The sequence below is a fragment of the Stigmatopora nigra genome, chromosome 20 (genome assembly GCF_051989575.1).
Source record: "Stigmatopora nigra isolate UIUO_SnigA chromosome 20, RoL_Snig_1.1, whole genome shotgun sequence".
In the NCBI taxonomy this organism is placed as follows: Eukaryota; Metazoa; Chordata; class Actinopteri; order Syngnathiformes; family Syngnathidae; genus Stigmatopora; species Stigmatopora nigra.
Window position 1 is genome coordinate 8437262 of NC_135527.1, and position 15833 is coordinate 8453094.

At 41.9% G+C, this 15833-nt stretch overlaps 2 protein-coding genes and 1 long non-coding RNA gene across 6 annotated transcripts in view; 2 read left to right on the forward strand and 1 right to left on the reverse strand.

Annotated features, from left to right (window-relative positions):
- The window catches only part of LOC144213197 (uncharacterized), a 112600-nt gene that overhangs the window by 35477 nt on the left and 61290 nt on the right, over nt 1-15833 (reverse strand). The window lies entirely within an intron of this gene.
- On the forward strand, nt 50-2302 carry zdhhc21 (zDHHC palmitoyltransferase 21). Its single transcript, XM_077741523.1, has 8 exons — nt 50-127; nt 600-758; nt 829-927; nt 996-1107; nt 1168-1306; nt 1389-1505; nt 1705-1748; nt 1825-2302. Coding segments are annotated over exons 1-8 (795 nt in total). The 5' UTR covers nt 50-126; the 3' UTR covers nt 1949-2302.
- LOC144213338 (nuclear factor 1 B-type-like) overlaps nt 4960-15833 on the forward strand; it is a 38089-nt gene continuing 27215 nt past the window's right edge. For all 4 annotated transcript variants that reach the window (XM_077741747.1, XM_077741749.1, XM_077741748.1 and 1 more), the window contains exons 1-2: nt 4960-5434; nt 7352-7883. In XM_077741747.1, the coding sequence (XP_077597873.1) occupies nt 5408-5434; nt 7352-7883 (559 nt within the window). In that variant the 5' untranslated portion in view covers nt 4960-5407. The remainder of the gene's footprint in view (nt 5435-7351; nt 7884-15833) is intronic.

Below are 15833 nucleotides of genomic sequence, written 5' to 3' on the forward strand. Positions count from 1 at the left end.
TCCATTTTTTGAAAGTTATTTGTGATGTATGCTTTTATTTTGAAGGGTAACATCCTGCCCCTCCTGCTGCAGTTGAACAAGGAAGTGAATCGAAGCCACCTGAGCTGCACAAGACGCCACTCAAAAAGTACGTTTCATCTTTTAATATTTATATATAAGTAAATCCCATCTTGTAATATCGCGAGCATTTGGATATTTTCAACAAGATAATTTCGAGATTACTTTGAATTCATCTCCACTCACTGCTTTTCAACTTGATTATATCTATAAATATATTAACTTCCTTCTTTTTTATGGCTTCTTAAATATTATTTTGCGGTAATTTGAGACGAAATTAAAGTCAAAATATCAAAATGTTGACTTCTTTTAGTCACTATTCTAATTTTGTAAGCAAATGTGTCAAAAAATAGAATTCAAGTGACCTCAGGCGATATTATATTCGCCACAAGAGGGCGCATTGACGTTTACCATTGCTGTATGAACTAGTAACTCCTAGTGCGTGTTTGTGTCCATTTTCGAGCGTCTCTCAGAAAGACACTCGAAAATGGACACATAGACAGTCTCAGGGTTAATGTCCTCAAACTTGGGGGTGTCCACAGTGGTCCCCGACCTCCGACTACATGTGGTGGTGGACCCCGCAGGCTTATTGTGCATCAGCGGCGTGTTCGGGGTCTGGCTCTACAACTCCTATTTAGTCCCCGAGCTGGTCCTACTACCACACTACCAGGAAGGTCACATCCCTTGGATTCTCGTCTTTTGTAAGTACCCCAAAAGAAGACGCCCTGTTCAACCCCCCTCACTCAAAACCGACCACCATGTTTTTTTTAGGTTATTACACCGCATCGGTACTCTGCATCACCGCCCTGTTCAGGGCGTCCGTGGCGGATCCCGGGCGTCTTCATACCAACCCCCGAATACCTCAATCAGGTATAGTGATAGATTTTTTTAGATTTTTTTTGCACTTTTTGCACTTTATTGTGTTTTTTTGCACTCAGAACGAGAAAACTGGCAACTTTGCAACAAGTGCAACCTGATGAGACCCAAAAGGTCCCATCACTGCCGTCGATGTGGACACTGCGTCCGCAGGATGGACCACCACTGTCCCTGGTAAGCCCAATCTGGCAACCACAGGCTGTTTGAGTTCTAGCTGGGTGTTTTTGTTTCCAGGATCAACAACTGCGTAGGTGAAGACAACCATTGGCTCTTTCTGCAGCTCTGCTTCTACACTCAGGTCCTCAGTGGGTTTACCTTGGTGTTGGACTTTTGCCAGTACTATTATTTCCAGCCCCTTATGCATCTGGACCAGGTTGGGATGGGATAACTGACTTAAAGTGGGCTGTCGGTGCGGTTTTTATCGTCTATTTTTTCACTTTTTCTTTAACCTGCAGGAGAAGTTCACGGCGAGACACGAGCTGGCGTTGTTGCGGGGTTCGGCGGTGATGGGCACGATCATGTTCGCCGGAATGTCGGGGTTGTTCTATTCTCAACTGGCGAGTATCATCACGGTAAGGCTCCGTTTCGGCTCCGTTCGGCTCCATTTGGCTCCATTTGGCTCCATTTGGCTCCATTTGGCTCCATTTGGCTCCTTTTCGGCTCCTTTTCGGCTCTGTTTGGCTCCTTTTCGGCTCCGTTCGACTCAATTCATCTCCATTTCGGCTCTGTTTTGGTTCCCGTTTCCACTCCATTCCACTCTCTTCTTGTCAGGATACCACATCCATCGAGAAGATGACACCCTTTTCCAGCCAGACGTAAGATAACGAGAACACCCGGACCTTATGGCAACCCTATCCTCACTTGACCTGTTTTTTTTTGGGCCCCACTAAGGAGTAGACCTACAAGATCCTGGCTGGTGGCGCTGTCCGAGGTTTGCGGCACTCGCTGGAAGGTACTGTGGTTCGTGCCGGTCCGTTGCAAGCGGGCGCACCCGGATGGACGCCATTTTGTGTAGCTTTCAAGGCGCTAACGGAGCAAAAGACATGATTGGACGCTAAACCCTGGATGTCTACTATTGGATGTTTACTAGTGATAAACTCATTGGTGGGAGGGTGTGTCTAATTGCACTAATTTTACCATATTTATTCTAAGACTGGAAATAGGTAAACACCCACTTGAAGTTGTTTTTCTTACCATGAAGTTTGAAGATTAGTTTTGATTGTTTCTTTTTTGTAAATCAGCCATTGAATCTATTTGTTTTCTACTTTTATAAAACGTAAATATCATTTTAAGGTTATCTTTTGATTGGAATCGATTACAGGTCGTGAAATGATAGAAAAAATTAAAGATGAATAAACAGATGACTAAATCGGGCGTGTTTGGTATTTCGCAATAGTTGTGAGGCGGTTCAAGGAGTCGATGACCCGGGCGGACCGGATGGACGGGTTCGACCGCCAAATACGGGTCGAAGCGACCTCAGCGGAAATCTAAACACAAAACAATTGTCGTTTTTCAAAGTAAAATGACTGATCACTTTCACCATTTCATTTGCTAAGAGAGTGGACGACGAAGAGCGCTTAATAGTGCACATCTAGTGATGTCACAATGATAAAATTATTAATTTCTCATTATTTTTTATCATCTACAAGTCAAATAAGCTAACATCATTTATATCTACATTTATTTTATGTCCAAACTAAAAACTAAATTAAAATAAAATGTTTCTTTCGTGTCAAACATCGTCTTTTTCGCTATTGTTGCTTGTGTGACACACCTGGCCATAACGACTCCTAATTGCTTGAACGCCACCTGCTGTTCTGATGGAATACTGCGCGTGCATCCCGGTGTCATGAGCGCACCTCGTTTTCTTTTGTATTTATGCTCTAAACTCGACAAAAAACTCATTTTTCATGCATGATCTAAGTCTGAAACGTGACACCCACTTAGTGGGGTGTCGCATGGCTCCGCAGAGTGACGATCGCTGGCTCGATCGGACAATTGGACGATTTGACGGACACACGCACGGTCAGACACGTTTTTGGACGCCATGGCCGCTTCAAACTTTTCTCCAAGACCCGTCAGATGGCAGCTTCGTTATGACATGACGGCTAAAACCTGGTGGATGGTGAGTTAATCCTTTAATCGGCGTCCAATCTTCTTGTTTTGTCTCCATCCTTTTGGAATGTATTGTTTGTCCTGGTTGTTATAAACGTTAATAAGGCTGCAAAATGTGACATCGTCATTTTTTTTTAGCTATTAAACTCGTTTTCTGTCATGGATAGATGTCCAATTCGACAAAAAAAGGACTACTTGGTTTTGGATGCTTGTATTTTAGTGACGTTGATAGCTTTAGATGTCAAATTAGTTTAGAATGGGAAGGTTGGTTTTGGATGTGATGTTTGCAGCCAATAAGTCAAAAAAGGAATTTGACAAATGCTTGATTTTATTGATTTTTTTTTGCATGTTCCAACTTCTAAATAATAGGAATACGAATCTGGTTATTGGATGTTGAGTGTTGTCAATGATGTAACTTGACAAATTCTTTAAAAAGTAGTTAAACTGTTTTTTTCATGCTTAAATATTGATAAATGCTCAATTTTTGGGGGAAAATCGTTACAAATTAACGGTATTTGGACGGCTTGAGTTAAAAAAGAATCTCAGTCTGATTTTAATAGGTTATTTTAGACAAAAGCGCCTTGTTTGCACCCGCGCTTTTCCCACAAATGTCTTGAATATGGATTTCCTCAACACACTGGTAGACTATTGTTTGTTAACAAGCATTGTTCTGATTAGATGCACAGTTAAGCCAAATATTGCTATTTATTATCATAACTCTAAACTATAGTACTATAGTATTTAATGTGTTGTGGTGGACTGTAAAATACGGCGACCATTCATATTATAAGCCAAATTAGACAAATAGTAAAGTTTTATTTGCCCTTTTTTGGATAAAATTGTTTTTATACATTTAAAAATATGTTATTAATTTTTAAAGTCATGTTTGCCTGCAGTCAATTCATCATTTGGGTTAAGAGTGCATAAAATAGATGCGAGTTATGTTTGTGTCCACACGAGGGCGACATAAGCACGTTTAAGAGTGTACCTTGTCACATGATCCGAGAGGAGGCGCAGTGTTGTCCTCCTCCCGTCCAATCGGGTCTAGGAATGCCAATCCTCGTGGGAAAAGTCACCTCCGATAAATTGTGTGGGTTCTGTCACCCTCGGAAGTGTCCTGTCAAAATAAAATAGACAGTTTTGATTCATAAGAAAAGTAATGATGACATTTTTTGATATAATGCAGATCATTTTATGCAGTAATCTACCTTGAAGTGAAAAAGTAAGTCTCTTAACGACATTGTAGTGTCCAATTTATTTGAATAGGGAAATACGGCAGCAAACGACTCTACTTTTGTGAGCACTGTCTCAATATGGCCGACTATTTTAACATCTACTTCTAATATGAAAATGTTTTCTTTATACATAGACATTCCCTTGCAGTGAAAGTGAATGTTGAGACCCCTCCCCTTTTTGGATCAACTTCAACTAAGTAAAAAAATAAATCTTGCGAGAGGAAGGAAGACGAGCATAAAAAAGGGGGAGGGGTCTCACCAAGCACTTGAGACTTTTTACCCCTCCCTACACACACAAAAAACACAAAAAAAACTTTGGAAAAGTGAGCGTCAAGTCGCTCTTGACGTTCCACATTGACGTTGTCGTAATTCCAAAGTAAAAGCTTAGAAAAATCTATAGTCGAGTTGTTCATTAACTGCTTTTTAGATGGCTTTGGTCCAAAGTGCGGCTCACACACAAACGTGCGCACACATGTGCGTACATACTTTTTTTTTAAAGTGATTTTTGAAGACAAGGTGCTCTGTGGATGTCTGGAGGAGGAGGAGGAGGAGGAGGAGGAGGAAGAGGAGGAAGAAGGAGGTGGGAGGGCGAGTAGAAAGGGGGAGGAGGACTGTGTGAGTAGCGTGTAATTACGTGGGTTCGAGAGAGAGAGAGAGAGAGAGAGAGAGAGAGAGAGAGAGAGAGAGAGAAAAAGAGAGAGAGAGAAAAAGTTGTCGGGATTTGCAGGAAAGGCGCACGGTGGCACGGTGGAACGCACGCAGGCACGACGGAGCTGCGCCACATATGAAGAAGCAGAGCAGCGTCACAACTCCGTCCGTCCGTCCGGCTGCGACATCGAACCGCGCGCAGCTCTTCTGCCAGCCGACAGCGGGGCCGCGGCCCCTGTCTTCTCGGCGTATAGATTCCGGACGTTAAAAAAAAGAGGGGCCCCAGGGGGGCGAGTGGATGGATTTTTGGTCTCCTCCAAACATTGGTGGGGTTCTGAGTCTGAGTCTGGTGGCTTGACGCGGATGAGTTTGCCTGGCGCCGCGAGAATGGACGGCTAAAAGTCGGACGCAACTCTTCTTTTCTCCCCCTTCTTCTTCTTCTTCTTCTTCTTCACTTTTTTTGGGGTCCACTCGTCATGTATTCTCCCATTTGTCTCACTCAGGTATTTACGGACTTTTTTAATCTTTATTTGTTTTTAAACTGTAAATTCCTTGACGTGAAATCCAATTTGGGACAATTGCTGATCATTTTTGGTGTCATTTTTTTAAATTTGTGGATGGAAAATGTATTGTTTATTGACTTTATTTGGTTATTTTGTTTTTTGATAAGGTGATGGCATATTTGTTGTTTATTTTAGTCGTCTTCGATTTTTGCCCGATGGCAATTGTTTATGTTTGACTTGGCATTAAGTGAGTGATTGACTTGAGATGGCGCTTAAGAGGATTGCACTTTTTTTTTTGGTCGTTCCTTCTTTCCGGCTTCACGGGATTTGGATTCCTAGACGCCCAAAAAAAAAATAGAAATTAATTGGGGAAAAAAAGGCAAAAAAAGGTGCATGAAATCGAGAGTCTGGCGCCGTGTTGGATTTTTACACGGCCGCTCTTAAATGGCCGTCCGCCACATTCCTCCACCGTTTTTTTCTCGTATTTTTTTTGCCATTTTTTAAGACGTCCCAAGACATGACACTTTGTTGGAAATTCCCTAAAAAAATCAACAACGTGGACAGAGTACCTCTCTAAAATTGTCATTGTATTTTTGCCTAATTATTGTTTGTCTATTTTAAGATAAACTGATAAACCTTCCCACATTTTTTTGGTAAGAAATCACCTGAATTTTCTGGTAATTGTTAAATTAATGAAAAATTCATTAAAACTGTCACTCAATTTTGACAAAACAGATTCCCAGGATTTCAATTTTATTACCTTTAAATTTCCAGTATCAATAAAGCTTTTTTATTTAAAAATATTTCTAATTGACAACAGATTCCAAACATTTTTGATTAAACAGACAATCCAGTTTCATTTTTTTTTTTAAAAATCTAAAAATCCTGTTGGATTATATTGCCCAAATCGTCTTTTTTTTTGGTGATGTTTTCAATTTTAGGACCGCCAAAGTTGAATATTATAACCTTGTTTTTTACCCGTTTCTTGGAATTCTCATGTGGCGTTTAGATGTCCAAATTCTGCCAGCCGATTTTTTTTTTGCATTTCAGTGCCAATTTGTGACCTTTTTCAATTTTAGGACCACCAAAGATAAATGTTTTCACCCTCTTTTGTGTGGGTACTGGAACGCCTGGCAACCCGTTTGCTTCTAGGAATTTTTTATGCACACGCGTAGGTGGTCAAATCCTGCCAACCAAAATTGCGTTTCAGTGCCAATATGTGGCCTTTTATATTTTAGGACCCCTTGTAATCTTTTTTTGTGTGTGACTACGAGGACGGTGGGCAACCCGTTTTTGCTTCTAGGAATTTTTGGTACGCGTGTAGGTGTTCAAATCCTGCCAGCCAATTTGCGTTTCAGTGCCAATTTGGGGCCTTTTCAATTTTAGGACCCCCAGAGATACATTTTTGGGTGAAAATGAGGACGGCAGGCAGGTAACATGTTGGAAAATGTTAACTTCTAGGATTTTTTGTGTAATTTGCGTGTAGTTGGTTAAATTCTGCTAGCCAATTTGTGTTTTATGGTGTTTTTTGAAATTTAGGACTATCATAGATACATTTTTCAACCCATTTTTTGGGTGATAATGTGGACGGCAGGCAGGTAACATGTTGGAAAATGTTAACTTCTAGGATTTTTTGTGTAATTTGTGTGTAGTTGGTTAAGTTCTGCTAGCCAATTTGTGTTTTATGGTGTTTTGAATTTTAGGACCATCATAGATACATATTTCAACCCAATTTTTGGTTGATAATGAGGACGGCAGGCAACTTGTTGGAAATTTTTGCTTCTAGGAATTTTTGTACACATTTAGGTGGTCAAATTTACGTTTTAGTGGTGTTTTCAATTTTAGGAACTCCCAAAAAATACATTAATTTTTTTGGAGTTTTTGCTCATTTTGTCGACATGTGTTTTCCCTCTCCAGGACGAGTTCCACCCGTTCATCGAGGCGCTGCTGCCGCACGTGCGCGCCATCGCCTACACGTGGTTCAACCTGCAAGCCCGCAAACGCAAGTACTTCAAAAAACACGAGAAACGAATGTCCAAGGACGAAGAACGCGCCGTCAAGGACGAGCTACTCAGCGAGAAGGCCGAAGTCAAGCAAAAGTGGGCTTCCCGTCTACTGGCCAAGCTACGCAAGGACATCCGGCAGGAGTACCGCGAGGACTTTGTCCTGAGCGTGACGGGCAAGAAACACCCGTGTTGCGTCCTGTCCAATCCGGATCAGAAGGGCAAGATCCGGCGCATCGACTGTCTACGGCAGGCCGACAAAGTATGGCGCCTGGACTTGGTCATGGTCATTCTCTTCAAGGGTATCCCGCTGGAAAGTACCGATGGCGAGCGTCTGGTCAAGTCGCCGCACTGCACCAATCCGGCGCTTTGCGTCCAGCCGCATCACATCACCGTCTCCGTCAAGGAACTGGACTTGTTCCTGGCCTACTACGTCCAGGACCAAGGTAGGATTTGAGCGCTATAATCGGTTTTTGAAAGGGAATAACTGTTTTGTCTTTATGCTCTATGGTGTGTTCTTTGAGGGTGGATGTGATTCTATATGGAAGATATCTATGGGGAGTTTAGCTATTGAGCTCAAATATGGGGTTGAATGATGTCTTTTTTGGAGTATTTTTTGACTTTTAAAGTACTACTATGCTTTTGTTGGTATACTTAGTCATGTTTTGTTTTGATGAAGGACGGAAATAGATAAATATTGGTATTTTTAGTGGATGGGGATGAGAATTTTAGGTTAAATGGACGTATTGGTGAATATAAAAGTCAGTTTTTAGGGGTTGACAATTCATAATTTTTTAGTATACAAAAAATAATCTCTCATATAGGATGATTAGTTATTCGAAAATACGTTATTTTGGCATACTGGTAAATATAAAAGTTCTTTTTAGGGAAAGAAAAAAGTATACAAAAAATAATTGATGATTATTTATTCGAATATATTGACATACTGTTCAATAAAAAAATAATAACTTTATTGTCATTGATAGACCTTAAATCTCGCTCTAACCGATTTTGCTTCGTTTGGTTATTCTAATACACGTTACTGTTAATATAACATAAATATACATTAATATACATAAATGTATGTTTTTTAGGGAGTGAATATTAATCATTTATAATGATCCAAGTATCAAAAATATACCTTAAATCTCAGTCTAATCAGATTGGACGATAACTTAATCTTAAGTACAAAGTACTAATACACTTATTTAAGTATAAAAGTGTGTTTAATCAGTAAAAAAAATGTAGTGTATTTAAAATGTCACTGAGTTGAGGCATATGGGGGCAAAAATTAACAAAATATCTCATTTTTGAAGCATAATTCAGTCTCACACACTGAATTTATGTCGAGGATTTTTGCGCACTTTATTTCTTGAGTCCGTCTTTAGTGTGGCTCGCTCGCCGCAGACAAAATGGCGGTGGGTACGAAGCAGAAGGCGCCCGCCCGTAAGAACGGTTGCCGCTGGCACCCGGGTTGGCATGGGCGCTTCTTTTGTGTCTTTTGTGGGACGTCCCCGGCGCTTGGCATCTGCTTGCCGACTGGTCGCTCTCCCTTCAATAGGACTGGAAAAATGCTCACCTCCAATTGGCTGCTTTTTTGCGGAATAGTTCTGTAAAATGGGCGGGACGGGAAAGCAGTCCAGTTTTTTTGGCGGAATGTCGTCATTAGATTGTTTTGTTTCAATACGTTAGAAGTGGGACAGTGGAAGTAAAACACGGGCTTTAATGGACAAAACTGAGTTTATTACTAGTATTAATAGTATTAGTAGTTTATTGTTGTATTCTTTTCCTTTGTTTTGGTTTTTGTTTTGTTAAAATTAAATAATTCCTCAATATTTTCTGAAAAATAAAAGTATTTAAGTATTAATTCATGACTTAAAAATAATCTACTAAAATATATTTAGGAAAAAATAAACCCTCATTCTTCAATTCACAATTGTTTTTTTAGTCAATATTTTTTGGGGGAATTGGGAATAAATTGAATCAAAATAGATGGAATCAAAATATAAATCAATTTCTACGTTTACTGCCAACCTTTTCGCTTCAGATGGCTTGGACATCAAGCCATAAAAATTGATAAAAACCAAATTCCGTTATTTTATTTTGTCGTCCAAAACGTGGCGCCCTTCTTTTGTAGCCATGGCCCGTTTCCAGACAATGCGGCCATATTGCGCGGCGCGCCGCCATTTTGTTTCACGGCATGCCAAGGGGGGGTGGGGGGGGGGTTTGGAGCATTTCCGAGGTTGGCATCGAACCCTCTTTGTCTGCCTGCAGCGGCGTGCCTTTTCATTCGTCGCTTGGCATCCGCAATGCAGACCACGCCGTTTTTTGAAGCATTTTCTCGTTGTTGTTGTTTTTTTTTTTTTTAACTATTCCGGATCCAACATTGTTGTCCAGGGTATGAATTACTAGCATCAAAAAATAAGATAAGATAGGGGGGAGACGCGGGTATGCCTAATGGGGATATTTTTGTTATTGTTTTTGTTTGGGTTTTTGTGTTTTTGGGTCCATTGTGCCAACTGGCTTGGTGGACTGGTGGATTGATTCCATACTGGTCAATTTGTATTTTTGTCCCGTATTTGATTAGTTTTTTTGGTCATTTTGATTGTTTTTGTATTTAAAAAGTCAATTTTTGGGGTAAAATTGATCTGGTTTGTGCTATAATGAGGGTTTTTTTGGTCTGATTTAGTTTTTTTGGTCATTTTGAATTGTTTTTGTAATCAAAAAGTCAATTTTGGGAGGTCAAATTGATCTGGTTTGTCCCATTTGGGCTATAATGAAGATCTTTTTTTTCGTCTGATTAGTTTTTTTGGTCATTTTGAATTGTTTTTGTATTCAAAAAGTCATTTTTTGGGGCGTAAAATTGATCTGGTTTGTCCCATTTGGGCTATAATGAAGGTTTTTTTTCGATGTGGACTGCTAATGTTGTCATTCTTTTAGCATCAGTTGCTATATAAACATAACATGTCAGCAAGCAATGTACTAATACTGCGGCATTGTGTTTGTATGGTTAGTTATTTTAGATTAGGTTAGAACTTTCTCATCTTGTTTTTGGGAAAATTTAATTGGTTTTAGAAGCAAAAACGTAGCAAGTAAAGACACAGTAGACATTATAGAACTAGTAAAAAAAATTGGAGCCACATACAGGAAGTCCACAAAGTGGGTGGGGACGTTCTCTAGACTGAGATTGAGGTTAAATGTTATTAAATAATTAAATAGAAGAAATATAATGGCTTAATTGAGGGGAATTGTCATCATTAATTGATTGACAGTGATGTAATTTGAGTTGAGGTAATGGGATGGCGACCAATCATTGATTGGAGAATGTATGCAAAGTGTAATGTTGTCTTTGGTCCAGGTGCCACCTAACACGGTTTGTCTTTTTTGTCTTCTTGTTTGGATTTGGCTGGGCAGGCCGGCACGTTAATGGAGAGCGTGTTTAAGAAGCCCCCGGGCTTAACCTTTGGCCCCCGGGGGCCGCCACCCCGGCAAAGAGATACGGCCCCGCCGTCCTGTGAAGTGTAATTGAGCGCGGCGGATCGCTTAAGAAAACGTGCCTTGTTCCCGCCTCGTTGACCTTTTTTGGGGGCGGTGGTTTGCGCCGAGGGCTCGTTGTTTGAAGGGTCCGGGTTTGAGACCGGACATTTTTTTGCGCCAGATAAACGGCATTGGAATTATTATTATTATTTTTTTTAAAGATTGGTATAGGCATCTTTTACAGTTTGAATGGTTGTACTGGTAATGTTTTTGGAATATTAATGTAAAAAATGGCAGTTTTTTTGGAATATTAACATAAAAAATGGCGTTTTTTGGAATATTAACATAAAAAGCAGTTTTTTGGGAATATTAACATAAAAAATGGCAGTTTTTTTGGAATATTAACATAAAAAAGGCAGTTTTTTGGAATATTAACATAAAAAGCAGTTTTTTGGGCATATTAACATAAAAAATAGCAATATTTTTGTAATATTAACATAAAAAATAGCAATATTTTTGTAATATTAACATAAAAAATTGCAGTTTTTTGGGAATATTACCATAAAAAATGGCAGTTTTTTGGAATATTAACATAAAAAATTGCGTTTTTTGGAATATTAACATAAAAAATTGCGGTTTTTTGGAATATTAACATAAAAAGCAGTTTTTTGAGAATATTAACATAAAAATGGCAGTTTTTTGGGAATATTAACATAAAAAATAGCAATATTTTGGGAATATTAACATAAAAAATGGCAATATTTCAATAGTTTCAGGAATGTAGCTTTATGTTATTCTGAAATTCTCCTAAAATTCTTTCCTATATATTGATGGTGAAATGAGGGCTCTCTCTAGTGTCCAAGCTAAGAAACTTAAGACGGTAAATTGCAGCTTCTTGTGCGGCTACTTTCTCTTGGCCAATGGATTGGATTGCTAGTAAACGGCGAGCAAACGGCACTATGGGCCCCCTTCCCAACGCAACATTAAAAGCGTAAAGCCCGCGGTGGATTGGTAGCAAAGCTTTCCGAGCGTGAACCGCGCAACCCGGTGCCGGGCTTCCTCGGCGGCTGCCTCATTAGTATGCAAGAGAGCCGGCGGCGCATTGGCCACCTCTATCTCAGAGCCATAACCTATCGAACACATTCCCTCAATCTAATCCACTTAGAACGCCTTCCCGGTCTTGGGCGCCGGCCATATTGATTTGCGCTTCCCACTCGGTGTCTTCCCAATCTCTTTTCCTCTTAACCCCGCAGCTATTTCCGTTTTCTCTCTCTTTCTCTCTCGCCCGTCTTTCATTCGCCGGATGCTTGTGATCTACCGCTCTTTTGTCAAACGCCATCACCGGTCACGACCCGGCCTCCGTTATTAGCGGACCGCTCCAGCCCCTCCCCTCTCTCCCAAAAAAGTGGACTCCGCCCCCTTCCGTGGACGGCGGACTGGAGCACCGAAATCCGGGCTCCCCTTGCGCTTTCCCAGGCTTTCAGGGAGGACCTCGAACCCGAATCCCTGGAGGCCACTTGACTAGAGAGTCGGCTCCTCCCCCCCGTCCCAGTCTGCCGGTCCTCCCCAATGAAAACAAATGGGCACATTGGACAACTCTCCCAAATTTGGCCCCTAGCCCAAAGCACTCTAATTTTTTGGAACACTTTAAAAAATGTCTAACGTCTCCCTGAAAGGATTCTGGGAGACAGACTCTGCTACCCGTCTTCGGATTTTTGGTAACCCTGACCCGGTTTCCGGCGGTCCCGAGGAAGACTCCCTGCAAGCCCCTCCTCCCTCCATTCGCCGGCGAAGCGCCCCGCAGAAGGCGGCGACTTTTTGGCACGGGGAGGAACCTTCCGAGCAAAGAAAAATGGGTATTGGAGTGCCATGGGCAGGGATAGACGAGCAGAGTGGTTGCCCGGGAGACCCCCCCCCCTCCCCGACTTGTCCTTTGTCCCCTCGAGTCGTCTCGTCCTTTTGTGGCCAGGCGAAAATCCCGCTGCAAAAAAGTGCCCAAAAGCCTGTTCTGCATTTAACTTGTGGGCTTTGTAATAAGGTCTCCGCCCCCCACCGCCGATAATTACGGCTCCCTCGATACCTATTTGGGTATTTCCCGACTTTTGACACCCGCTAAATGCCGACTTTTGCCATCTTTGACATCTCTGTTCCGGTCTGGGGTCTAATGTCAGTCTGCCTGCCCCCCTAAGCTGGCCAAGTGTTTTTCCCAAACTGGAGGGTTAGGGTCTTGTCATAAGGGTTAGGGTTTTGTCATAAGGGTTAAGGTCTTGTCATAAGGGTTTGGGTCTTGTCATAAGGGTTAGGGTCTTGTCATAAGGGTTAGGGTCTTGTCATAAGGGTTAAGGTCTTGTCATAAGGGTTTGGGTCTTGTCATAAGGGTTTGGGTCTTGTCATAAGGTTCAGGGTCTTGTCATAAGGTTCAGGTTCTTGTCATAAGGGTTAGGGTCTTGTCATAAGGGTTTGGGTTAGATGTATCGGCCAGTGCCAAACACGGTCCAGATTTGAGTTCTTGGGGCCGAGTCAGGTGAGGAGTTTTCCCCTCCCCTTCCCTTAAACTCCCCTTCCCGACTTCCTTCATGAACGGCGGCCATGTGCGTCTTGTTAAGGGCAGTTATGACAAATGGCGGCAGCTGTACAAACTAATCCCTCTGTCGCTTTGGCACATGGCGCCCAATTAACAATGGGGCACTGTGGGGCCCTAATCCGGCTCCCTTCGTTCCGAGGTTCCCGTCCAATATTCGTCCCCCGGTTAAAAGCCATCGGACGCCATCAGAAAAAAGGGTGGTTAGAAATTTTTTTTTATTTTAGGAGTGAATCAGTGTGAAATCGTTATTTAAGGTTTCAATTTAAGATTAGAGAAGTATTTATAGGACATTTAAAAGGGGCTAAATAGTAGAGTACACATTTTGGAGAATTGAGAGGACTTATTTCATTTATTGTTGATTCAAAATAATGAGAATCCAGACTATACTATGACTTCTCTTAACTGGCCCAAACTGTTCTTAAACCAACATTAAAATAAAATAAAATGTTTAAGCTTTAAATCAATCACACCCGTCAAAAGCTGGCGACACAAACAAAGGGCGGCGAAGGGTCGCGGGGCAAAAAGCGCAAGGCACTCTGCCAACTCCGCCACATGAATGAAACAAACGGATAACTGGGAAGGGGGGGGGAGGCGGCTTGGGGGTTGGGGGGCGGGGTCCGAAAGGGTCCGGGTGTGATCTCTGGCAGACCATACCGACTCGCTGCCAACTATTAGGAGTAGGAAGCTTTGGCTGACTTTGCGTATACTGCCAGTATAACCCCCCACCCCCCACCCCACCCCCCCAACCCGACTCGGCATCAAACTGCGGCATTCTGGACAAACATTGCGGCCAAGATACAAAAATAGACGAAGCATTATGCTAAGCAGATGAAGCACTTTTGTTATGATTCACTATGTCCTCATACACTGGGTTGCGGACATTAAAATGGATGAAGTGGAGTGGGGTTGGGGGGGGGGGGGGGGTAGGGGGGTGGACAAGTCAATGGTGAAGCTATTGATCGGCGACGAACGCACTTTTCTTAATGTATTCCGCGCAGCTTGGCTTGCTGATTAGATGGAAGGGAGCGGCGTGGGGTCGAGGTGTACGCAAACGCCGACTGTACTATACTTGTATATACGTTTAGATATAGATATTTATATATATATAGGAGATGACAAGGGCAGGACAGCGTGCAGAGGTATTGGGTGTCACTGGCAGTATCGCATTCCCGTACCCATTCCTTAAAATCCGGCTCCAGGTGAAGGAAACACCGCCATTCCGGCGGTCTTCGGACTTTGTAAACGAACCATTTTTTACTTGAAAAACTTTATATCTTTCATTTTTTTACGAGTCGCATCATTTTCGTTGGTTAAGTAGCAAGGAAGTGGCGTGGGGATGATGAGTGCAGTATGTTGACGTATGAGTAGTTAATGTATATATTCAATATGGCTACTTTTTTGGGTTTTTGGTCTTGTCATTTTTGAATGCTGTCAATCAAACTGGCTATTTTCTGGTGGTATTTAACGTTGACGTTTTTTTATTGAGACTTGAGTGTTCCTATGGTGGGGGGCCTTTTCAAGGGGGGAACAATTCTGGGAGGCTCAAGTCGCTGGATGTCCGTCACCCCCCTTTTAAGACGGCGTGCGCAAAATCCAATTAGCAAAGGCATGGTCTTAACATTCCAGCAGTCTGGCAGGTGACGGCTCTGTCTTTGGGCCCCCACCGCCGCCGCCGCCGGCGCTACGAGGGCGCCGCCACAATAAGAGCCGTCGTGTGGCCTCAAAGAAGGGGCGGGGCTTGTTTTTAGGGTCAGTCCGGGGAGTTTTCTTGGAAGATCAAGATGATATTGCTTTGTTTTTGTTGATTTATTTCGTCTGTTCATTTTATTTTACGTAAAGTTTGAAATTATATGTATATATATTTTTTTTTTACCCAGAACTAGTTAAAATATAATGAGATGTCCAATTTATTTGGACATGGAGGGTTGGGAAGGATTGTTGCCATGTAATTTGGATCTTTTGCAGTTTCACAATAAGCGTTTTTAAGTATTTATGTTTTCAAATTTAACTGGTTATGCTAGTTGTCTAATTTCCTCGTTGGTATAGACGTCCGATTCTTCGGAAGTGGAAGGAAGGGCGGCAGCTAATTCAACGTGGTACATAACACCCGGCAGCTGTTTGCCAAAAACAACCCCCGGTTGTACTTGTTTCCAAAACGTGTAACTTTAAACATAGATTAAACGCAATTACAGCGCGTTTATCTAACCACACAGTTAGTGTGCCAAAAAAAAAATGGGGAAGGAGGGGCGGCGTGTTGTCATTGTTTGTGGCTGAGAAGCTCAGCAGGATTACAGCTGCTTTCTTTTGCCGCCGTTTGACGCGGCCAAACGCAAGT

Coding starts and splice junctions, on each gene's coding strand:
- zdhhc21 (XM_077741523.1), top strand. Junction 1,108..1,167: donor ATGGACCACCACTGTCCCTG/GTAAGCCCAATC, acceptor TTTTGTTTCCAG/GATCAACAACTGCGTAGGTG. Junction 1,506..1,704: donor AACTGGCGAGTATCATCACG/GTAAGGCTCCGT, acceptor TCTTCTTGTCAG/GATACCACATCCATCGAGAA.